The following is a 25998-nucleotide window of genomic DNA, read 5'->3' on the forward strand; positions in this document are numbered from 1 at the left end:
ATAATAGTCTTTTCCTTCTATAATTTAACAATCAGTTTTGATGGAAAACTGCCATGGAGATGCTATTATTCCAGCCCTATACACTACTTGCTATCACACTTTTCCATTTAGTGAAATGAATAACATCATCTTCAGTAGAAAAAAAAAAAAAAAAGGAATGTATTTTACTTTGATGTAAATCTATTTATAAATATTTCAAGATGAGCTTCTTTTCAGGATCGGGTTGTACCCCATAGAAATCACTAGAGTTTATTGGCAATGCAGTTTGTTAAGATGACATTTCACCTGTTGTTCCTTAGTTTACAAAAGCTATACTCCTGCAATATGTATTGGAATTTACTTGCTTGCTTAGAACAAGCCAAATGCATTTTATCTGCTCTGTTTTTGTCCCAGAGGGTATTTTTATTTAGCAACCATTATTTATTGAAATTATTTGAAATTCTCAGGGTATTTTTAAAGAGATAGCAGTCTGCCCTGCTTCCCTGTTAACCCCCTGCTTCACCCTCCCCCACCAATTTTTAAAAAAATATGTCCGCGTCCTCTAGAAATGAGACAAAATCTACTGAAGGGGATATTGTTGTCATATGCAAAAGTCCCAGATTACCTCCTTTATAGGTTCAATTCAATTTCAAAGTTGTTTAGAAAATACAACATGTTTACAGTATCAGTGCTTAAATTGATCTGAGATCTGCTTAAGATTGCTATAATGAAACAACATTTGTCCATAGATTTTGTTCATTGGGCACTCCAGTGATCCCTCATGACTTCAGCAGTTTTTAAAGGACAAGCCCAGAGAATTTCTGTTGGCCATCATCTGTTTTGTGGGTCCAACATAAGGAATTTTCCATCTATGAAATATTTTGTTCTAAAGCCCATTCTACATTTTCTTCTCTTCTTTCTTCTCTTGTTCACTAAATAAAATTGTTGAATTCTGTTTATATTTGAGAGGACTCAGTAGCTGCTCCACCTTCCTGTGCCTGAGGACATCTGGTTTTGCTAAAGATCATTGGTCATTTTGTCATCATGACAGTTGAGATTTACCTTCTTAGATATTTTATTTCTTTTTTTTTTTAATTATTATGTTATAATTGCCTCTTCCAACATCAAGGCTGATTTCAAATTCACTAAATGAGGGTACTGGGAGATGTCAGAAGTACAGTATGTCAGCCTCTTGAATGCTCAAAACATGACAGGATTTGGGAAAAGAGGAAGGGATTTGGGAAAAGAGGAAAATAACTGATGGTGGAAGTCCAGGGAGACAAAATACTTTCTTTCTGGTTTTGTGAAAGGCTTAGAGCCTTCACAGAAGACTAGGACAGAATTTTTACTAAGAAAGAAATCAAGATTTTTTTATGATGATTTTAAAGAACTAGTGAAGAAATAAATGATTAGGTAAATGAGAAATTAAAACACTTCAAGAAATATTTCACATGTTAGACAAGATACAAAAAATACTCTTGAAGTATATTTTGATACAGGATGAATAGGTAAAAGTGATGAGATTTTTCATCCCCTCTGGATGTTACCTGTTTAGAGAAGCTATGGAATATAATGCCACTAAATCTGTGTGTTTATATTAGATCACATCTTTCAGGGGAACATGTTTTTTCAGATGGTAGATAATGGGGGGCAGATTGATAATGAAACCATGTGTTTTCCTTATTTGTGCTTTGGCTTTTCTTGTATTTTCAATATTTAAATGTAAAGGGTAAAATATTGGAGTTTTTCAGTGTTTCACTGAAGAAAAACATCATCCTGAATTAATGTGCTCCATTGGTCAGGTTTGAAGAATGCTTAAGTAAATCAAAGTTTATCTTAGACACGACCCTTAATGCATTTATGCATTGTGTCAGAGTAGCAGGGATTAAGGGAGTTCCTGTCACCAAGATTGAACTGCTTTTCTCATGAATTTCCAAGGTCAGTGAATGCCTGATTTGTGTGCTGTTTAAATTTCACCATGTTTATAGGCCTAAGTAATTGGCAGTATTTTGCTGTTTAGAACTTCTGACACACGTTGGATGTTCTGCACTTTCAAATCAGCGGGATTTTCAACCATTTGGAAATTGAGTGCTGGGAATCCCATACTAGACTGTCTCACAAATGCCGTGTTCATGCATGTTACTGCTTACTTGGTAGCCCCACATTAATTAGAAAGGAATGGATCAAAACAGACTGTTTCAGATTTCTGGATAATGAGTCATGCAGAATTTTGATATAAGTAAATCTATAATTGCAGGGAGCAGTAAGACTAGACTAGACCCTTGAATGAATGCTTCAGACTTTAAATAATATGTTTTGTATGGCAGCAGATACATAGTGAGATCAGCAGGATTCGGGAGACCTTCCATGAGCAGGGCAATGGACGTTGAATAGTTGTGATAGCTGGATTCATAATTCAAGGAATGAAAGCTCATCACTGCTTGCTTTATGGAAAAAGAAAAATACCTCCTTGAACTGATAGATTTTTTTCAGTTTAGTAGTATTAGGAAATGGCTATTGTGAGGGGCCAAAAACAGGAATCCATAATAACTTTGCCATTACTCTGCTGTTTAATTAATTAAAAATTAATTTCTTTTGTGCCTTAGTTTCCCCATTTAAAAGAGCAATCCTGATGTGTTCCCCACACAAATATTTTGATGTGTGCAAATACAATACTCTGCAAAGATGCTGTAGGTATAAGTGTTAGAGGTAGTTATTAGTCTGCCTCTTCAAAAATTTCTCATGTAAGATTATATTTCTGCTTATACATTTTATTTTCTTATTAATATTAATTTTACCATTTTGTTTTTATTTTGACTCTGTACTCCCAATGAAACCAGAGACAGAAATCATCACTGGTACATTTTCCAGGCACATGATAAAGCAGAAATATATTTGTTTATCCATGCAGTGCAAACTTTATTTTTTCTCATTCATATTTTATTACAGATCAGGGAATACAATGGACAGATGCAGGGAATTACCAGTGGGGGATTTGCATCCTTAACATTTGATGGAACCGTAGGAGCTCCAGTAGTTCCTCGAACTTCTAGCAGAGTGTACACTTTCATCGACGAAGAGCAGAAAACAGTAGAAGAATTACGTATTTGGGCAGCCAGTAATATTTCCATCTCTGGATCAGCAACAAAATTGTCTGATGTTCAGCCAATGCTGTTCTTTGATCTCACTTGCCAGCTGGTAGGAAAAGCAAAAGTGGATGGATCTTCTTTTCTTCTAAAGGTAAACTTCCTTTTTTAAAATAATTTTTAGGTTTATTAAGACATTGTGATACATTTTTCAATAAAACAGACACTAATTTAAATAATATTATGTAGACAAATATTTTTAGTGTAAACAAATCTTTGACCCTTGGCTATTTTGTTTTTATGAAAACATTTTGTTTTTATGAAAACAAAATAGGAAGCCTGGTTGTCTTTGAAGTTGATCACCTGATTTGGTTTTCTAGAAAGGTTTATATAGATGGAATTATATAGATCACCATTTCACAAAGATTTATAGATAAATATTACAAGATTTTTAACCTTGAAAAATATTATTAAACTATATCCTTGTTTTCTAGTTAGCAGCATTTACTGCTTGTTTTTCTAGATTTAATGGATATTGTTAGTGCAGTAAGTAGCACTGCCTAAAAAAGAATGAACGGATTATGTTATCAGGATGGATTTCAGGCAGCTTCTTTTAGTTATATGTAAGCACTCTGGGCATCAGTGCTCACTGAAAATGCAAAGTGCCACAAAACAGGAGAGCAGATTCTAAAGGTGATCCTTAACATTAACTAAATGAAAAGGAGGTCTCCATAATATTCCTAGTTTTAGTTCAGATGTATCAGTCTGGTATTCCAAGACTCTTCTTTATTTATTTTTGTACTTGATGGGTAAAACATGAGTACAAGCTCTTATTTTCCACTTTGTGACTTCATAAAATTATTTATTGGTTCTACTGTGTTAAACTGTATTGTTACAATATCTTTAGAAATAGGACTTGGCATTATTCCTTCATTGCAGCATCAAAGATTTTTCTCATACAGAACAATACATTACTACAGAGAAACAAACTTTAAGTTCATGCTGTAACATATTCTGCAACTGCTACAAACATTTCCATTTAATTATGCCTTGCAAAATAGATGTCAAATGAGACCCAGTAAATTTTCATGACTTTTAAGTTGTTTATTAGTAAGTGTATCTTCAGCATTGAAGGACCTTTTGCAACGACAGAGACAAGTGCTTTCCTAAATTATTATTTCTTTATACACATTTCTGTCTTGCAAGACCTGAAGACAGTTTTGTCACTTTTGTATAGTAAAGTGATGACTTGGGAAAATTATAGGGTAGATTTTAGATTTAGGAAGGTAGAAGTCTGAGGTCAAATAATGGTTGATCAGTTTTTTAGCATAAAATATGAAATACTTAAAGATCTATTACAATAAATTGGACAGGCTTAAAATTGCTACATTAATATTTTGTTGCTAATTTCCTCCATTTTTCAACAGTGGCAAAATCCATTTCTGATATTAAATACTGGTTGTGATAGAAGAGAAACCTTTCTAAAAACTTGTTGACAGATTTCTGATTTTTTTCCTTGATTTGCTCAATAAAAAAAAAAATCAATACCAGCTCTAATTGAGTGATAATTAAATATTATTTTATTGTATTGTTTTGATTATCCATTTTATAATAATTTCTTACATTTATTTTATTCCAAGTATAGAAGTTAAATAAATGTTTGATTATACTATGAAAAGTTATTATTATTATAAGCATTGACCTCAGGTACCTAGTGTAGAGTGCTTCAAAGACAATTGAAATGAATTTCAGCAATTTTGTGTATCACCTGTAGCATAAGTTTTACATTACACTTAATAAATTAATTCCTATTTGCACAGCAGCAGAGTTGGACATGGCATAAAGATGGTATCATTGAGCTGTTAGTGTTTACCATTTTCTGAGAATTTTGTTAGTCATATTGGTGGAGACTAAAGAATACACACTAGAAATTATTCTGTCATTTGTGCCTCATTTTTATTATTAATATTTTCTTCCTTTCTGTCTGTCACTTAAATGTGTGCATTAAGATAAGTCATACAATGAGCATATTCTGCTGAAGACAGAAACAGGTATTTTGTCTCTCCCATTTTAGTGTTTTCCAGTCATTGTGATCAAATGTTATCACTAACTTTTCTTTAGCTCCAATCTGTTCATGACTAGTAATAGAACAATCTGTTGTTTCTTATTTAGAATTAACGTAACCAGTTTTGGGTTTTATTCCTGTATTCATTTTTGAAACCAAAACAGTTTGAAACCAGGATGTTTCCATGTTTTGTGTAGAGTTTTCCAAGCTCCTGAGGTAGAGAGTTTTATCTGTTTTCGTATTTGTGCTAGAAAAAACCCAAACCCAGCTACTTTTGAAAGATTTTTTTTTTAAAGAAACTTTAATAGCTTATAATTCCTCTAAAAGGTGCCCTGGTGCCAGCCCTGTTACTTCCTCTGGCAAAGGACATTTTAAAACTTAAGTCATCCTTTTTATCTGAACAGGAAGCATGCAGGTTATTTTAATCCATTTGTCAGATCATCTTTACAGAGTAGAATTACCAATGTGTACCAAGTAAAGCCAGTTGAAAAATAATGGAAAAATTCACAAATTTAAGATTGTTTACTATGTCAGAGTGACTATATTTGTAGTATATATGCACTAAATCTGTTTTCAAGCTGAGTTCTGGGAAAGATGTGATAATTCAAGCAATAGACAACCTCTCTTTCAAAGGTGGTTTTAAGTATTTCATGGTGCAGGATCAGAAGATAACAGGCTTTTTATAATCTGTGGCAGCATATACCACTTCATTATCTGGGTCCTTCAGAATATACTCTTATTTGGCAACATAATTTGATGTCATGGGTCATTTTCTCTGTGAACAGTTTTCGCTTTTATCTCTTGGTTCTGGATGCATATTCCATGTGTTATTCTTAGTGCATTTATACATGGCTCTGCTGATTCTTAGATCTTTTCCTGTGGGTCTGTTGATCCAAAGCAGTTAAACATAAGGGGCAAAAATCCTTCAAAAATTAGACTTCAGTATCCCTTTTTCTTGCCTTCTGCAGTGCCTCACTCATAGGACAAATCACCTTGGAATCACAAACTGTCTGAAAATTGGAAAATAGGTTATTCTGTTGAACTTGTATGTATGAAATTCTATAAAATGCAGCATTTCAGAAGTCCAAATGCTACTAGATTTTTGTTTTACTGTGCCAGCATATCAAACCATTATTTTTGAGTCCTTGAGAAGAGTATATCTTCAGAAACTCAAGAAACCATAGTTTACGGAAAAGTGTTTGGGCTAAGAAGTAAGATTTTGGTTTCAAGTATTAAGCCTGTCAGTAAACTTACCTTTTCAGAACACTTTGATAGCTGTAAAATAACTACTGATATTTCAGTACTTGGAGTGTATCAAGGATTTAGCTTTAGGCAAACAAGTTTTAAAATCCTTGTTAATAAATATAGGTTAAGTACTGATGTTTTTCTTATATGTTCTGTGTAACTAGCAGTGTATACTGCTATAAGAGATCATCAGTAATTAAGTCAATATATGCAGTGCACTCCGTAGTCACATACTGTAGCTGGAGTGGTTAAAAAACCCTTATAGCAGGATTAAAATATTAAGTTCTGCATATGATGAATTCTGATGGTTGTAACAGCTGACCCTGAGATTGTCTCAGCTGGTCAGAGCATGGTGCTGAGAGCACCAAAGCTGAGGGTTCAATCCCCATGTGGACCATTCACTTAAGAGTTAGACTTGATCTTTGTGGGTCCCTTCCAGCTCAGAATATTGTGTCATTCTGTGCTGGATAAGCAGTTGAGGTTTTGCTAGAGCTGTTCTTTTTCTTTTTTTTATCTAACTATTAACAAATTGTGGGTCTTAGGACTTGATTATGTTCTCTGTAGAGGTTATTTTGCACTCTGTAAGGAGTAATAAGTTTAAAAACTCCTGTAAGGTCTAATTCAAGTATTTTAAGGACTTTTAGATTGATACTACAACTAAGATCTCTTAATGTTAATAATTTTTGATCAAACAAAATATTTTAGAAGTTATTTAAAGTCTGAATCTAAAGTATTCTGAACACATTGAAATAGTTAATTTGCATTGCAGGTTTGGGATGGCACTAAATGTCCCTACCGCACATGGAAGGTGCCTGTGGAAGCAAAAGACCTGGAAGGAGAAAAAGTTCTTCTTCATCAGCTGAGAAATCTGGCAGTGGACATTCTGGTCTATGATAATCATGTACAACTGGCAGAATCACTTAAGGTAATGTGCAGTTTGGTATTTCACTCTCTTTTTGTGGCCTGTTTTCTGCTTAGAAATCACTTCAGAGAATGCATCAATTCAGTTCTTCTGTAATTAGTTTCATGTGTGTCTTTATCTTTCCCTGTATTTCCCATATCTTTTATTTGAATGCAAAACTTCAGCATGTGTTAAACAGGCTCATTACCCAAAAATTGCCATGAAAAAATTCTTCAAATTAAGCACTTTCCAGACACTGCAATATAATAGATGATACAATGAAAATAATGCACTCAAATGTATTATGTGCTTTGGAATTATTTTTAAATGATACAATGCAGTGTTAAACCTGTAGTCCTGTTAAAGACCCTTATTTCTTAAGTCAGTAGAAGATCTTCTGTTTTATAAGCTTCTGCAGTTTGCAGTGAAATCTTCATTTAGTAGGTCAGTAATGTTGATTATGCTTAGATAGAGAAAACAACAACATAATTAAACATCAGATCTTCGGCAATACTGCCATCTTGCTTCTGAATACAGGAACTTGGCGAAGTTTCATGCCTTGCCCTCTCTACTCAAGATCATTTTTAAGAGAACGTTTTACCAGAAAATAAAGATAAGTGATAAACATTTTTTTTGCTGGGTTTCACAGCAGACATGAAATCATTTTGATAAATTAACACCTATTCATAAGTAAATTACAGATAGCAAAATAATTGTAAGAATTTCTGCAAGAATTCGTAAGAAAACTGACAGAAGTATTTCATTACTTACAAGTTCTCTTCCAGAATTTTTCTCTTGCTACCTGGTGTAAAAAAATCAATGTTCTAGTGAAATGGTATGTTTTGAATATGAAGGAAAAAAGTATTTTAATATTAATAAAACATATTTTCTTGATTAGCTGATAATACTCTTATAAGAATAATAAGAATACTTATTATTCTTCCCCATTTATATTCAAGAATTGAATCATAATATAAATTGAGTATGTGATACATGGGATGTCTTCATACTCGCTCTCAGTTTTTTACTTCCTATCCACTTGCTCTTTCATATTTCTGAAGCATTTTTATCTTTGCTGGATACAGCACTGTGTAGTAGAAGCTTTAATAATTTCAAAGGAAGTTGTTAAGAAACCCCCCTTGATCTCTTGTGGGTGTTTTTGTCCTGCTGGCTATGTCCAAAGTTGCAGTAGTTGCAGTCATGCAAGCTATAGAAGCTTCAAATAAGATAATTCTTGTACACCACTTTCTAGTTGCTTGTCTTAGTGGAGTTATCAAACAAAAAGGACTGTTATGCTGACAACTAAATTTCAGAAATATTTACTGATTTCAGATTGCAACATGTAGGATTAATTGTATTTCACAGAATAATTTTTATCTCTATATCTATTATAAAATAGATATAGTTTGGCAGGAACTCTCCCTAAAATAGACAGGGATTTTTAAAGGCTTTTAAATACTAGTGGAAATCATGTCATATCATAAAGAAGTATAATCCAAATATGTATGATATTTTATTGAGTTCAGGATCGTGTTATGCAAATTCTTTTTTTATTCATTTTTGTGGCAGTGTAGAGCTGGCAAGTGTTTAGTGTATCCTACACATACACCTTCCCAAGTATGATTCGATATTTTGCTAGTTTGTGGTTTCAGAAACAATAAAAAGTGCACTATTTTTCAATCTTCCTTTCTATACTTAGCACTAGCTTAGAGTGGTCTTTTTGAATGTAAATTGTTACAGAATTGTTAGGTTACACTCTCGACTGTTGTTGTGTACCATTTGCAATGACAGTTGCAGCTTGGAAATTATGTTTTATGTAAGAGCAATCTGTTTTACACAACCTTGATAACAAGAAGGGCAGATTTAGAAAAACCTTGAAATACATGTTCTTATTTTAAAATTATATCTGTCAGCACACGTTCAGACAAGGAAGCTCTGAGTAAGTATTACATGCTAGAGAAAGTGGGAAATATATTGCAGGGAATTTTTGGCAAATCCTGGAGCATGGTGTCAGGGACATTGCTGCAAAAGTTCATTAAAAGTTCATTAAAAACTTTAGATCATCTATCCAGAGAACACTGAAGATATAAGCACTTTATCTTATTTTCTAAGACAAATAATATTTAAAGTGTTATATGGAGAGAACTTTAGTTAAAGGTATGTTGAAAGTATGTTGCAGCTGATGCTGAAAGTAGACTTTTTCCCTCTATATTTATTGGCATCTCTTTCCTGCTGAGCAAGACTGTGGCTTTTCAGCAACAAAAAGAATTTTCAGAAATCTCATCTCTGAAGCAGATTATTTATTACCTGGGGCATAAGAACATGGCAAAACCTACTGTTAAGCAAAGAAAATGGTGTTCACTGCTTTTGGTTGAATCTCTCTCTTCTTCTGGCAATGTACCTGGAGTAGATAAGGCTTTCTCGTTACTGTAGGAGCCCCAGCCTACAACTGTCTGGAATACAGTTGCTCCACATTCTTTAGCCTTATGCTGGTTTTCCAGAACTAATCAGGGTTCACTGACTTTGCCATGCAGTTTGGGAGTAGGTCTGTGACATGAGCTTCTCCATCTGGGGCATTTTGCTTAGGTGGTAAGCATCAAGGTGAGTGACTGTCAGTGGTCAGCAGGTGTCCAGCTGCCTGCAGCTGGTCAGAGATTTCCTTATTTCTCTCTTTCGGTGAGATCAGTGCATTCCTCTTCTGGCTTGATGCCATCAGTTCTGTATTGCCATCCATTTTATGGATAATGCAACTAAAACAATTAACCTTGAGCATACATATGAGTCCTAGTCCATAGTTTCACAGTATTTGCTCTGTGTTACATATCTTCAGGTGTAGAATTTGTATATTTTCAGCTTTCTCCCACAGCATCATGCCATGTCTTTCATGATAGCAGTTTGGACTAAGAAGTTTGCTTTCCTAGTGCCAGAGTCACATTTTCAACATACAAATTAAATGAGTTACTACATGGCTGCAATATCTTGCTTCATCTTTTTCAGACCTACATTCCTTTGACATGTAAGTTGTATTCTCCCCACTTCTGTCTTTTTACTCATTGAAAAGGGAAAAAACCCAAGACCCACTCTTCAATCCTTCAAACTCTTAAATGGATTTAAGTTGGTATTTCTTACTGCCCAAGATGGTGCCCAAATGCCATGTATATGCTTTGTCTCATTTGCAGAAAGTCATGCAGTATTTACTTAGTAAAATTGTACTATTGATGCAATAAAAAGGATGACAAAGAAATACCACTGAATACAATCAACCTAAATATAGGCAAAAAAAATAAGTGCAGGTGAATTTTTTAGGTGATTCCTGTAGATAGTTTCTTGTGTGCCTTTTTGGACAAACATGACTATTTACCTGCAATGATACATGCTGTTGTGAATTCACTGAATTCCAGAGTGATTATGAACACACTATATGTTTTGAAATAATTATGAGAATTTCCTGTGCTAAAAAGTTGTTCTAGTTAACTAGCTACAGGCAGCTACATATATGACTTCTGCATTTCAATTTTCTCTAGCCTTAATATGTATTCTTTAAATAGTCATATTTGAATCAGACTGAAAATAGGGTATTAGTATATTTCCTGTAGTATATGACTAAAAGAAATGTTTTTATTCACTTTAATTTCACTTTTAAATGAACTTCCTCTAAACAAGGTAGGTCATAAACAGAACTGCTGCAAAGTCAAGTAAGGAGCTGGGTGTGTAGATTTTAGTGATGGCTATGGTGTTTACTTTAATTTAGATTACAGTTTTTTCTGAATCGGAATGCAAAGAGCTGTATATGTATATAAAGAGCTCGGTCTGCAGGCATTCTGTAAACAGAAATACAGTAACATTTTTATCCATAGCATCCACGTTTGCTCTGTGCTGCTAACAGTAAGCAAGGCTGCCTCCCAAAGGAATCCATGGAAACAGCATGCTGTCCACCCAGCATCTCTGGGCTGACATTCAGAACCTTGTAGACCTTTTGGCAATGCTGCTTGTTATGCATCTCTTTTTTTTGTAGTTCAAAGTGATATTACAATATATAAAAATATAAAATATAACAGTTTCAGAAAAGGATCCAATAAATGTTTAGAAGATTATTTTTTAGTGATGGTAAGTCTTGCAAAATAAATGTTGCACTAAAACTTGTAGTTCGGTTGCCTTTTGTGTGACTTTTAGCACACAAGTTTAGGTGGTAGACGCAGCATTTTGTATTCTTGGCTTCTGAGCTCTCCTCTCCAATATTTAATTGTTTGTGTTTATACATAGAGAAAATACTAATTTATTATATACTATTTTTTTTAAAAAAAGAAATTTGTCAATTAAAATCAACTTTTTCCTGTTTATATGCAAATTGCTCTTGGCTGTGGGGAAGTAGTTTGACACTGTTTTATTTGCATAAAGTTGTTCCATAAGCAGAACATAGCTAAGAACTTTTTAAAAAACTTTCTCCAAAATCATTTGTCATTGTCATTAGATTGGTCTTTTAATGTGAGTGTCCTTTGCTTTTTTGAATATTCATAATTAAGTGAAATCAGCATCTGAAAAGGAAAAAAAAGTTGTCTTTAGATAAGCCTCTTAACTGCCATCTAAATGCACACACTGTCCTGGTGGTGCTTTAAATGAACAAAATGAGCAGCCTACTAACAGGGCAGATCAATTAAAAGTCTGGTAAGAGCTCCATGCCAGAAGCAAAATAGGTGTGGGCTGAAGTGCACTTTTTATGTCCCTGCTGCCTCGATTGGAAAATATGCTGCGTTTTTCATGTGTGATTATTGTTTAAAAGAGCAGTTTGATACCAGCATTATGTAGTTGTAGTTTGTTCCTTGAGGAACAGAGGAGGATTCTAGACACAGGTTGCTGCTCCATCTGCTTTTATGCATATATACATGTGTTTAAAAGTGTTGTAGTATGACATGACCAATCCCATCAAACAGGAATACTTTTTCAGTTTCCACTGGTTAAAGTTTGATCTCAAGCTGAAATATGACTTAATAAATTGCTGTAATATTAATTTTAATTGAAGTAAATTTAAAATAATTTGTCTTTTTATCAGACTATATAAAAGATTTTTAGAATTAATATAAAACCAGGTCATTGAGTGTGTGTAGTTTCCCAGCTATTATCTGGATCTCAGATTATATTAAAATATATTTGGTAACCGTATAACTGAGTCTCCATTTTATCTGTCCTTAGAACATTGGGCTTGGTTTTGGTTGTTTGGTTGGGTGTGTGGGTTTTCTTTGGGGGATAATGGGAGTGGTATTTTGGAATAAAACCAAACTTAAAAATATGTGTTCTGTAGGAATATAAAAAGGTAAAAGATTTTAGAAAGCACAAAAAAGCCCCAGAAAGTAGACATAAAGCTGAGAAAAGCTAAGAAATTTCAAAACCTTCTCATAAGAAGCTAAGAAAATGAGAACCAAGTGAATACATTTCTGTTTATCATAAATAACAAGAAAGAACAAAAACTCATTGATAGGTGAAGATGTGAAAAGTCCTAGATATATGCTTTGCAAAGATAGAAAAAGTTATATAATGAATTACTGTGTATTGTTTGAAGTTCATAGAAGTCCTTTTGTTAATGTTAAACCCACGTGGCTCCTTCTCTTATTAGAGTATAATGACTTGACACCTTTTCTTTTATACTGTTAGTTCAAAGAATATGTAGAAAAAGGCTTTGCATATACTACATTTTTTCTTTAATCTAGATTTGCATAGGTGTTTATTTCTCTGTGTCTCGTGCTTTTTGCTTGTATGATAATAATAAATCCTAAGTCTACAACCAGTCAAGGTCCCATCCCATTTTGTGAAACGCAGACCAATCCAGCAGTGTTTTCAGTGTTCACCACTCCATTAGTTTCGTTTTAATAGGTACTTGTATAAGTTAACTTAAGTCCATTTATGTAACTTGACAAAACTCTTTCAGAAAACAAAAAATCATTCTAAGTAAAACCAGAAGCATATTCTCCATGAACCTGAGGAAATCTAATGGGGATAGGAAAAATGCCAAGGTCTTTCAGTTTCTAACACATACTGTCTTTTTTCCTTGGTGCTATGTTATCTGTAATGTGAGATATGATGGAGAAATCTGAGTAAGCAGATATGTTTGTATGTTCATGTGCACGTAGTAAGCCATGTACAATGATGAACAGGAAGTCAATTGCTAAATGTAATCATTCCCAGGACAAATCACAGGATACCATTCTCAGTCTGTGTTGGGAATATAGAAGGCAAATGTGCCCTTGGGAAAGGAATGTATTGACTCATTTGGTGTGTCTTCTGAAGTGTGTTTGAGAATTAGATTTACTAAGAAGGCTTATTCTGGTTCTGAATCAGCCTTTGCTGCCAGTAATGTTTCCTGATAAAGCAAAACGAAGATCAAAGAGAGAAGTTTTGCAGTTTCCATACCTGCACATACTTAAAACCCAGCTGGACACAACCCTAAGAAGTCTGTTCTAGTTGACTCTGCTTTGGGCACAGGAGTTGAACGAGGTAATCGCCAGAGGTCCCTGCTAGCTTCAGCTGTTCTATGATTCAGTTAAAACATGGAAGAAGCTTCATGAGCACTAGAATTTTCCATGTAAACAACTAACTTTGTGTTATCAAAGTGGGTTTTTCTTTTCCTTTCAGATTGGAAGTTTCCTGAGAATTTACAGTATTCATGTGAAACAAGCAAGCGCTGACAATGAAGATGTCTCACACATGGAATTTCATCTTCATGGTGGCACCTGTTATGGTCGAGGAATAGGACTCTTGCCAGAAAGTAACCCAGATGTTAAGGAACTAAAAGAGTAAGTAGTATGTGTAGATGTTTGGTTTTCTGCAGATCATTCTTGAAAACTCTAGGCTAATGTAACAGCTGTACAGTTTAGAATTGTAAATGTTTCTAAGAATCAAAAATGGAATATGTCTTTAGTACCACTAAGATGAGAAGTATTTGGAGGGATACATAAATACAGGCAATTTTTAAAAAATTTAAAATACAGTAGGGATCAAGATTTCAATATTAATTAGCTTAATTCTAATTATGCACACTTTAAACCTGTGCATATGTGCTACTTGAAAGTGGTAAGATTTAAAGATGTTCACAATGAAGCAGATAATTTACATTCTTTACTAAACTGTCTTATAAGGAATCAGAATCATTTAGGCTCAAAAACACCTTTAAGATCATCAAGTCCAATTGTAAGCCTTGTCCAAGTGCCCCACTAAACCATGTTTCTAAATGCCACGTCTGTATGACTTTAAAACACCTCCAAGGATGATGGCTCTTGCCTGAGCTGCTTTTTCCAATGCTTGCCATCTATTTCTGTGAAGAAATTTTTCTTGATATCTAATGTAAGCCTCCCCAGGCACAACTTGAAGCCATTTCTTCTCCTTATGTTACTTGTTACCTGGGAGAAGAGGCTGACCCCACCTCAATACAACTTCCTGTCCCCTTGTTGTAGAGATAAATGTTAAGATCAGAGCTAGGACCATGCCAGCTCCTCACAGGACTTGTGCTCCAGCCCCTTCACCAGGTCGTTTTTGGCTGAGCCTCTTTCCAGCCACTCTGTCCCAGCCTGTTGCGCTGCATGGGATTGTTGTGACCCAAGGGCATTTCACCTTGTTGAACCTCATACACTTGGCCTTGGCCATCAGTCTGGCCTGTCCAGAGTGCTCTGCAGAGCCTACCTAGACTCCAACAGATCAACACTCCCGCTCAACTTGGGGTCATCTGCAAACTTACTAAGGGTGCCATGCCCTCAGTCACCTTGTCCTCTTCATTAGTATAGATACTGAACAGAACTTGCCCCAGTACTGAGCCCTGGGGAACACCATTTGTGAGTTGCCAGCAGCTGGAGATAACTCCATTCTCCACTTCTCTCTGGGTCTAGCCATCCAGCTAGATTTTAACAAAGGTAATAGCAGCTGTCCCAGCCATGACAGCCAGTTTCTGCAGGAGAATGCTATGGGAAACAGTGTCAAAGCCTTTACTAAGGTCCAGGTAAACTACATCCACAGCTGTTTCCTCATCCAAGCAGGTCAGTTTGTCATAAAAGGAGATGAAGTTAGTCAAGCAGGATGTGTCTCAGAACCCCTTGCAGGCTGTGTCTGATCCCCTGAGTATCCTTCATGTGCTACATGATGGCACACAGGGTGATCTGCTCCGTGACCTCCAGCACTGAGCTCAGGCTGACAGGCCTGTAGTTCCCTGGATCGCCCCTCTGACCTTTATTCTAGATAACCATCTGCATTCAGCTGAGACCTCCTCACTTACCCAGGACTGCTGATAAATAATAGAAAGTGGCTTTTTGACCACTTCTGCCAGCTCCCTCTGTATCCATGGTCAGATCCCAGCCAGCCTCTTAAACCTGTGTAAGTGGTGTAGTGGGTCAGTGACCATTGCCTCTTAGATTATGGAGACTTCATTCTACTCCCCATCCCTGTTTCCCAGCTGAGTCTGGATGCTTAGAGATTAATTGATCTCTTTATTAAGACAGAGGAAAGGAAGATGTGAAGTACATTGGCCTTTTCTTTTGTCACTGTTTCCTCCCACATCCAGTAAAGGATGGAGATCGTCCTTAGCCCTCCTTTTGTTGATGATACATTTGGAGAAGCTATTTTTGTTGTCACACACAGCAGTAGCCATATTAAGTTCTAGTCAGATTTTGGCATTTCTAATTTTCTGCCTGCATAAAATCCTTGTAGTCCTGCTGAGTGATCTGCCCCTTCTTCCAAACATTATAAACTTTTTTTCTTCCTTAGGAAAGGCTAAGAAACCAAAGTCCATATTCCATTATCAGGAATTCTGTTTCTAGTAGTAAATATTTCGTTTGGCACTATTTTGTGTTTAATGTTCCAGAAGTGATTTGGAAAGTGTCTCATCTGCATAATTAATATCATCTTCTGAAAATTATGGTTCATTTGAGTTTCATGTCTCTGTTAGAACATTTATGTCTGAACATTATACCTGTGTATTGATAATAAATAGGTTTTGTGTGTCTATGTAATCCTGTGTGTGTGTGTGTGTGTATGATGATAGATAAAAGATTTCTCTAGATTATAAAATATTATGCCATTTATCTTTAGATTCTTAGAATCTGTGAATCTTACAGACAGTCAGAATATGGAAAGCATGTGTTCAATGGACATAGACAGCACTTTTGGCAATGTTACAGGTAAGAGCAATGAAAGCTGATTTGCTCTTTTTTCTAAGATATATATATGGTCAAGATAAGGTCACAGTTACTGCTTCTCTGTATATGTAATGCTACTTTCACATTAAAAGCCCTAGAGAATTCTTTCAGTTTATTAGACTGGAAATGTACATTACTCTTTCTTGTCTTCCAGCACAAACATTTCATATTACATGGGAAGATACTTTTGTAGGAGTTAGTAAATAAATTCTTAAACGCAGATGGTGTTCTTAATCAAACTATATTAGATCACAAAGCAGAGTTTTGTAAGTGCCTTCCTCTAAAGGGCAATTCTGCAGGGACAGGCACTGAAAATGCTACTAAACAGCTGCCTGTTGAGGAGCTCTTCTTAAGCTATTGGATGGAAAGTTGTGTCAGTGGCTGAGGTATAAGGTGCACTTCCATGGAACAGTGATATCTTATAGACAGTTCTACAGACCCCATATTATTTTCTGAATTGTATTTTTAGCCCAGGATAAGAATAACTAAAAGGGAATTAAACCCTAAAGCTGGTTGGACATAGTCTGCTTCTAGCTTTTAAAAATCGGTGTTACTCAGCCATTATTAACATAAAAATGCAGGATATTTCTAAAAGGATGCAAAAGTCAAGAATAAATAAATGCTTCATGTCCAGTACATAAAAGAAAATTTAGAAAAAATTTTGCACCTCTTGACTGCACTCTCTGTGTGTAGTAGAGGTTGTTCAGAGGAGGGACCAGGCAGTCTGTATTGGTCTTAGAATAATGTATTTATGCTATTGTCCAGAAAGATTGCAGGGGATGAATACAATTTATGTTAGCAGATCATTCACATTATACTTCCGAAAAGTGTTCACTTTGATAAGCATTCCTATTTAATGTATATGCTAACTTCCCCTCTAATATATTAACTCTTGATATGCAATGTATGTCTCCTGTTTACTTTTGCTGCTTTTTCTTAGTTTTGTGTTGTATTTTTTGTTGTTGTTGTTGTATTGTTTTCATACATTATTGGGATTTTCATTTTCATTTGTTCTGGTTTTGGTTTTGTGTGTATCTACCTGTCTATCTACATACCATGTATGTTTCCATATGCATGTCCATATATCCATTTTTGTATGATAAAAAAGAAAAGAAGGAAGGAAAATAATTAGAAAATTCTTCTTTATTTTAGATCTTGAATTGCACTTACAGAGATGTCAGCAGTTATCTGTTACAGGTAGGTAACATTTGACCTTAGTGAATTTCAATTTTAGTGAAGAACAATAGTTTTGAAACATTATTTTAAAGGTTATTATAGGAAGAGCTATTCTAAGAGTATAAATTCCAAGAGTATAAATGCATGTATGTTGTACTGGGTTTATTTGTTGTTAAACAGAATAGAGCATATTTGTATATTCTACTTTCATTTAGGTTTTGTACATGCTGTGTTTCTGTACCCTGAAGTACACCATGCTCCCACAGCCTAATGTGATTTATCTTACTGACTGTAATAACAAGTTCTATTGATAAAACTAAGCCTGCAGCTGGGAAGGAAAGAAAAGTTGGAAATGCATCCCTGCGATTGCCATTTCCAGTATTACAAATATGATGGTGATTAATAGTATGCATGGTGCTTTTTCATCTCTTTGTGTATTGTTTTGCAGTATTAACAGATCATCAGGATTTGAGTACTACAGAACTGAAAACCATAACAAACAACGCAGCTCCTCAACAGTATCGCATTAGAGCAAAGCTGAGAACTTACAAACCCCAAAAGCTCCATCAGTCTGTTAAACTTCACTGTTCCAAATGCAACTCTTTGTAAGTGTTGCGCGCAGTATAAAAAACTAGGAATTGCTCTGTATGTTTTGGGATGCCTAGATTTTCAGTGTGTTTTCAACTTTTTTTGTGCAAGATAAGCTGAATGTAAATGTATATCATTATGTGCAAAGATTTGGAACTCACATATAATAAGTAGCATATTTTTAAATCATCAGATGAGCTCCATTTACAGAACCCTTTGAGTGCTTTCAAAACAATAATTTTTCTTCATTTGCAAATGCAGCAGTACAGTTTTTTCCATACCATACTTGTATAGAAGTATCTTAAGTGTTTCTTTATTACAGTTTTAAAATAGGATATGCAAAGAGGTATCATAGTCTCCAAATGAATTAATGAAATGTCTTTGATGAAAGTGCATCTTCCAGACAAGGCATCTTTTCTAGATCCAAAAATATCAGGGAAATCACACAACTTCAGGCTGTTCCCTTGAGTCCTGTCACTGGTCACACAGAGAAGAAATCAGTGCCTGCCTCTCCTCTCCCCTCAGGAGGGTGTTGTAACTGCAGTGAGGTCTCCCCTCAGTCGTCTCCAGGCTGAGGAGACCAAGTGACCTCAGCTGCTCCTTATACAGCTTCCCCTCAAGGTCCTTCACCATCTTTGTTGCCCTGTTTTGGATACTCTCAGAGACCTTTTACAACCTAATTGATTCTATAATATTTGTGCAATTTGGATGGCCTGCATTATTGCTTCTCTGTGTATGACAAATGGAAATGCACGAATGGTGCACTCCAGCAGGACAGGATAGAAACTGTGTGGTGCAGAGTTGCAGATTTTCCCTTGACAGTACTGACTCACTTACTTATGTGAAGTTATCTTGGTCCTGTCCTTTTTTTCTTTTTTCTCTCTCAGTTTATGCAAAGTCAAACAGACTAAAACATACAACCTGAAATTACATACGTTTATATAGTCTTTTCACTCTAATGCTATGGTATGCAGTTTGTGGCCCTTTTAAGGCCCAACTGAAACCACATAAAGCTGATAGATTTGGTTTTCCATGGATTTCATTTGTGTGGGATGTAGCCACTAGGCTGCCCTCTGCTCCTAGGTAACTTAATGTATTACTTAGCATATTTATTAACATGGAAGGTCGTAATATACTGTACAACTCTTAATGTTTAAACTGGTAAAACAATGAAGATATTTTTCCTGTATGTCCTTTGACTCTCATGACTATATTCTAATATTTATTTGGAATACTGTCATCCTTGTTGGTAGATTGCCTAAGGAGAAGCTGTTAGAAAATACTTAACTCAATTTGGAAATGGTTTTAGGCAAGAAGTTCCAGATAGAGATGACTTTGACTTCATTTTACATGGCTCTGCCGGTACTGCCCCAAACCCAGAATTACACAATACATCCTGGTATGAATCTGTAACATGGACTACCCAAGAGCAGAAACAGAGGGAAATTGCCATCCATTTTGTGAAGCATGATGAAATGCTTCAACATCCTGAAGACACCTTGATTATGATAGAAGGTAAGGTAAATTACAAATATACCAATTCTTACAGCGCTGTGTCCACTGTGTGTATGTACAAAGTAAAGATGTGTTGAAGTTATATTCAGTGTAAGTAGTGATGATCATAAAGATATCTTCAAAGAAAAGAAAAACTGAGCTGGAACTAAAAGTTTCCATTGTGCAAACAGGAGATTGTAGTCTGTGAAGGTCTTACAAGCTGCTTCTGTCTATTTTAAAACTGTGACAATATTGTTTATTGTTGATTATGCTAAAATTAACATCTGAATTTGGGGTTTTTTTTGCTATCTGTGCTTACTTGTTTTTCAGTTCTGATTTAAAAACTTGCCAAGTCTTCTGAACAAGCCTGTTTTTAGTATTGATATAGAAAGCTTTGAAAGGCTTCTGGTAATACAAGAGTCGAATTAAATTTGTCAGCCTCTGGATGTCACTGTTGTTTCAGATTAATAGAGCTTCTCTCAGTGGTTGTTTTTTGGTTTTTTTTTTTGGTTGGTGTGATTTTTATCAGATTTCCTCAGGAAAGAGAAATAGCCACTGACCTTTAAACAAAGCAATTTAGCAAGAATACTATTGAAGAATCTTTATATAATAAAAATAATAAATTGCATATAGCACCATTCAGAGTTCAAAACAAACCCTTCAATTGTGCTCAAGCAGTGATGTGAACAAGCAAATGTAAGTCAGGTGGTCCTTTGTGCTAGGGTCAATGACAAAACCCCTTCTGTTTTCTGCTTTCTTTTATAATAACTTAGTTCGGATAGCTGTTTTATTTCTGACATGTTCCCAACTGACTTCAATCTAACTTTTTCTTTCTGAAGAAAAAAAAAAAAAAAGAAAAAAAAAAATTATTTCTTCTCTATTTTCTAGAACAGTGTGAGCAATACAACTTGGTAAATCTATTTTCAGGTATTAAAGTGTCAGGAATTAAGTATGTCTGTGTGTGGATATGTGCATGTAAAAGGTCTGTTTGGTTGCTTTGATTTTTTTCTAGGAAAATGGCTAGTAAAATCATAGGAGTAATTATATGAAAGTGGTGTTAACTAAGTACAACCTCTTGGTTACAGTGGTAGCTATGAGGAAGATATTAAGGCACCTGCTTTGATAAATGTCCATCTTTGTTTCTTAATTGAGTCTGTTGTTGAGTAAAAGTGAGAAGGTATTGGACTCTTGTTTGAGTTTTCGGTAGTGGGTATCAATTATTATTGAAGGCCTGAAATCAGCTGAGTAAGTTGTTCAATTTATTTCTGACTACTGTTTAAGAAACCATGGGTTTTTTTTGTTTTTAATAGGAGGAACACTAAAAGAAATCTGGAAGCTTACAAAAAAATTCAAGTGTGTTATTCCTGTGCGATCCACAGAAGATGATCTTGAATTACTAGATCTTTCAGCTCCTTTTCTTCTAAAAGGGAATGTAAAATATTATGGGTAGGTTAAAAGTATTTGTTGATATTTCACAAGTTGCAGTGATAGCTAGCATTTTGTTCAGTTATTCAGACTGCAGTGCTTGAAGGGATAACTTAGTTAACCCCAAGATTCTCTGTAAAATACATAGTATGATCCACAGTACTGACATCAGGGATGAAATGCCATATCATCTCATACCTGGTATCAAATGACTGACTGCAGTTTGGCTCTTGATCTGTAAATCTTAACACAGCACTCCAGTTTCAGTCTTGTCTGTAACACTCATGGAGTGCAAAGTACCTAAATACCTCTTCTTGTCCAGATCTTCCATCTTCTGGTCTCACTTAGTCTAAGGTCTAAACATGCGTTGTTTATATATATATATATATATATATATATATACAACATAACGGATAATATATATATAAGCCTGTAAATCTACAAATCTACAACTCATTCTCTCTCTTAGTGTTGGGCAAGCTTGAGGTTTGGAAGCAGTAAGGGATTTTGGACAGCCTTTCTTTACCATTTGTATCTCCCTGTGAGCCACAGCACTGCAGAGTGCCTTATCTTTTATCTTTTTGCGGGTGTCGTTCACTGTAGAGACTGCAACAGGTTTCAGAATTCCACAGTTCTAAAGCTGTGGAATACAGTACCCACACCTAGGTCTAGTATGTGTGATCTGCCATGCAGTGCCATGTTCCTGCTCAGTGAGAGCTGACAGCAGTGTGTTTGCCCATTGCCTAGCAGCATGCAGCAGCTGAGCTCAGAAATACCAATCTCCTCCATGCAAACTACTGAGTCCTGTCTCTCTGCTGTTCAGGCAGAGCACAGTGCAAACGGGGTGCTATGCTAGGTCTGCAGGCAGTAAAAAAATTTCTGTGCAGAAATATTCCGTGTTTCCTGTGAACCCTAAAGTTTCCCACAAGGGGCCATCCATAAAATGGATACAGATAATTGTTCTCTCTGTCATATATAGTTTTGACCTTTACAGATATTGCTGTCTACAGCTTTTTTTAAATAAAGGCAGTATATGGGTACTCCTACTGGGACAGGATCTTCACCAATACAAAGTATTTCTGCTTGTAATTTCATAATCCATATCCATATATTTCCCTAGCTATACACAAGTCACCTTCAGATGTTGTTCTCTTTGCAAATGTTTGGACTATAAAAGTAAATGGTTTATAAGATATTTAGGAAGGAACCTCACAAATATGTGAGCTATAACTCACTAAATTTCAGAGCTATTTTTCATGCACATTTTTATCAGTGGAATATACTTAGCAAAGTCTAGAAGATTCTGTATGGTAGAATGAATTATATGTGTGTGTATTTGCATGTATATTCATTTATATATAAAAATAAACATAGACACACTGAATATAAAAAGCAAAAATCAGATCTAAGTTTGTTTATTGGAGTTTGAGTAGGTTTTTTAAAGGAAAAAAGTGACTTGACTATATCACTTAAGCAGAAGCAGTTTTATGGATTTTTATTACATTTTCGCATATAATTCTAAATGATAATAAATGTTTATTTTAACTTCTAACTAAAATATACTAATACGGAAGCTTAATTTAGAACAAATTAGTTTTGTTCTGTAATTTCATTCCATGATGTAAATGAGAGCAACTTTGAAAACAGTTCTTCAATATCCACTTGTAGCATTAGCTTACTGTGTCACCTGTAAAATTTATCATAATTGATACACCAGGAATAAAATAGATTGTTTTAACAACTCTTAGTTAATATTCTCAACATAGGCAAAGCCAAATTTCTCCTGTAACTCTATAATGGGTTTAGAGTGTGCTACAAGTTCAGATTCATTACTTTTACAAAGCGAGAAGTAGTGGCATATGAACATATGTTTAGCAATGTAGTGGTCTTAGAACCATAGAATGGTTTGGGTTGAAAGACCCTCTCATGATCATATAATCCAATCCCCTGCCTTGGGCACAGACACTTTGCACTACACCACATTGGTCAGCTCCATCCAGTCTCATCTTGGACACATCTAGGTATAAGGAATCCACAGTGTTTCTGGACAGCCTGTTTCAGCGCCTCAGCTCCTTCTTTGTGGAGTGTTTCTTCTTTCTGCACAATCTACATCTACCCTCTTTCCGTTTAAAAATGTTGCTCCTTGTTCTTCACTACAGGCCCTGGTTAAAAGTCTCTCTCTGTCTTTCTTGTAAGCTCCTTTTATACCCCAGTAGGATCTGCCCAGAGCCCTCTGTTTTCCAGGCTGAACAACCCCAGCTCTCTCAGCCTTGGTGTACAGTTTTATTCCTGTCTAATCATTAAAGTAGTCCTGCAGATTTATTTCTCCTCATGCATAGTTTAAAAACAGCAGTAAGGGGTTTGTTGTGCTCTAAGGCTGGTGTGTCTGGTAAGATAGTTACTTCAAGCCGCAATAGAAATACTTCTGCATTTCTACTGTGTAAGAAAATCAGACTTTTGGTTTTTTCTGTGCAGAACACTTCTAGGACAAATACATCAGTGTTTGGTAAGTCTCATATCTTGTTTTAAATGCTAGGTGCAAGCAGTGTTCAACTCCAAAGCCTATGAAGAATTTAAGTTCCATTGCAGCAGAACAGCAACCATCATGGGAACCAACTGAAATAGCACAAGGTTAGCTGGCATGATATTGTTCTGAAATAGTTTGTCCTTCGATTCTGAAGTGTTGATGTGAAATGGTTTGATTTGCAGTTCTGGATTGCAGTTTTGTACAGAAAGGATGTAATTATGGTCATGTTGAATGTGGTGCTGTAACATTTGCTCACCTTTTACCAGTTGAAATAACATAGTTATTTTTGGAACAATTGTGGTATGAATTAAAAAGATTTTATATGTTGACTAGTTTCTTCTACCATTGGTATGAATAGTAACACGATAGTGCAGATGTCAATAATTTTAGATTGGAGATGTTACCTTTTAACTGTATGTACTTGCAGTCCTTGAAGTTAATCTTGCTTTTCCTTTAGTAGATAATGTTTTTCTGACCTGAACTAAAGACAGTCTTATTTAATGACTCATACAAGTTAGACTTCTATCTTTTGTAAACTTCATATTCCAGAGAGTCTGCAAGAAATAATACTCAAATGAAAGGAATTATTCCACAAAAATTATGTGCATTCTTGTGCTTGAACACATGTGCTTCATGTGTTCCTTGTGTTATTATATGCGGTCAATATGTTAAAATGATAGAAAGGGAGTTTAAAACTCTACAAGGCATTAAGGAAAAAGGATATATGCATGTGTTATCAATTCATGTTCTAACATATGAAGTTGTAGTATCTAGAAGTATATAATTTTGGTAAACACTTTCTAAAAGAAAATTATTTGAGCAATGCAGTGATTTTCTTAAACTTTCATAATTGTATCCTGTTAAATAATTGTAAAGTAATATTTAACTGGCAATAATTGAGATTTAATTCTCAAAATGAAAACAATATTAATTAATGCTTCCTGACAGTTACACTTTTTTATATATATTTTTCTTCTATCCAGCTGTATTTTGAGACTAAATTATAAACCTGCAAGTCTATTAGATCAGTTGAACATAAAATGACTGCCAGTTTAAGTAGGTGTACCCAGAAAAGAGTAATGCAGAGCAAGAATACTTTCAGAACTGCCAGCAAAGTTTTTTTTCTGAATAAGCCTGGTAGATTTTTTTACATCATATCAAATAACTGTTCTCCTTAGAAGATAGTTTTCAGTTGGAATTCTTATTACCACTGAATTAAGAGCATCTCTCCTTTAATCTTCCACAGAGAAAAGAACACAGGAGTAGGAGGATCCTACTAAGGTCGGATCTAAGATCGAAGCAAATACTAGCTTTTTTGTTAACTAGCATGGGAATAAGTACTTAAAGATCTTAGTGTTTTTATAGGCTCATCTATTAAAGTGTTTCTAGGAAAATCCCAGTGTTGTCTCAAGAGATAAATGACATTTTGCTGTCAGACAGCAGAGCTTCTGTTTTGGTCTTTTAATTTATACTTCTAATGACAGTATTCAAAGTCAGTTACTATTAAAAAAGGGATATTGTCAGGTCGAGTTGTTATAGTTTGCCTTGCGTATTCTCTCAGAGAAATATCCATTTTTTTTCTTCAGTTTTAGGTATCCAACTGCTCCAGTATGTTTTTATTATGAAGTTTACACTGGTTGATGAAACAGCATCACTAAATGCATACCTTTTTGATCATGTAAGTAAATCTAGGTAGACTCTATAGATGATGAGAGTTTGGATTTTGTTTTTAAAATGGCAAATGTATGTGCACAGATACTCATTCTATGTTACCTGCGGTGTTTTGTGGGATTAATTACAATATTATAAGTTAATACTGTACATAGTATAGAATGTTAAAGCATAAAGACAAAACTGATGCTTGAAGATAGATTATTTTGTATTTCCATAAACTCTTATATACTCCTGTGGCTGAATTTCTTTTTTACTGGCAATGTTAAATTATGCAGCCTGAATGCTGTGTGAATGATAGGAATGTTTCAGGATTTATGCCGCTAACTTCTGCATCAGTTTAAAATCTCATTACCTCTTTTTTAACTCTCAATGGAATCTCTCCATTCAGTAATGCTTTATTTTTTTGTTTCACATGATCATGAGGTAAGGAGGCCCTCTTTCCTTAGGCAGCTATATCTGTACAGATATTTATCTTGGATTTCGGAAGCAATTTACTCAACTACTTTACTAACCTTAGAATTTACCTATCTTCAGTTTTCTCTGAAGCAACTTAAGACCATTCCTGCTGCCTAAGACACTGAAGACTGGATGGTATTCCTGTCACAGCAATATGGGTGTGACAAAATGGGAAGGGAAAAGAATTTAGTGGGACTTTTTTTCTG

General features: G+C 35.0%; 1 protein-coding gene across 5 annotated transcripts in view; it reads left to right on the plus strand.

The window, feature by feature from the left end:
* The window catches only part of POT1 (protection of telomeres 1), a 55781-nt gene that overhangs the window by 25421 nt on the left and 4362 nt on the right, over positions 1-25998 (plus strand). For all 5 annotated transcript variants that reach the window (XM_012568926.5, XM_072921018.1, XM_030256557.4 and 2 more), the window contains 10 exons: positions 2929-3219; positions 7145-7300; positions 13904-14064; positions 16346-16434; positions 17605-17649; positions 18077-18233; positions 19526-19731; positions 21021-21156; positions 23672-23766; positions 25249-25340. In XM_012568926.5, coding sequence (XP_012424380.5) covers positions 2929-3219; positions 7145-7300; positions 13904-14064; positions 16346-16434; positions 17605-17649; positions 18077-18233; positions 19526-19731; positions 21021-21156; positions 23672-23766; positions 25249-25340 — 1428 coding nt within the window. The remainder of the gene's footprint in view (positions 1-2928; positions 3220-7144; positions 7301-13903; positions 14065-16345; positions 16435-17604; positions 17650-18076; positions 18234-19525; positions 19732-21020; positions 21157-23671; positions 23767-25248; positions 25341-25998) is intronic.

This window comes from Taeniopygia guttata, chromosome 1A (genome assembly GCF_048771995.1).
Source record: "Taeniopygia guttata chromosome 1A, bTaeGut7.mat, whole genome shotgun sequence".
Classification (NCBI taxonomy): Eukaryota; Metazoa; Chordata; class Aves; order Passeriformes; family Estrildidae; genus Taeniopygia; species Taeniopygia guttata.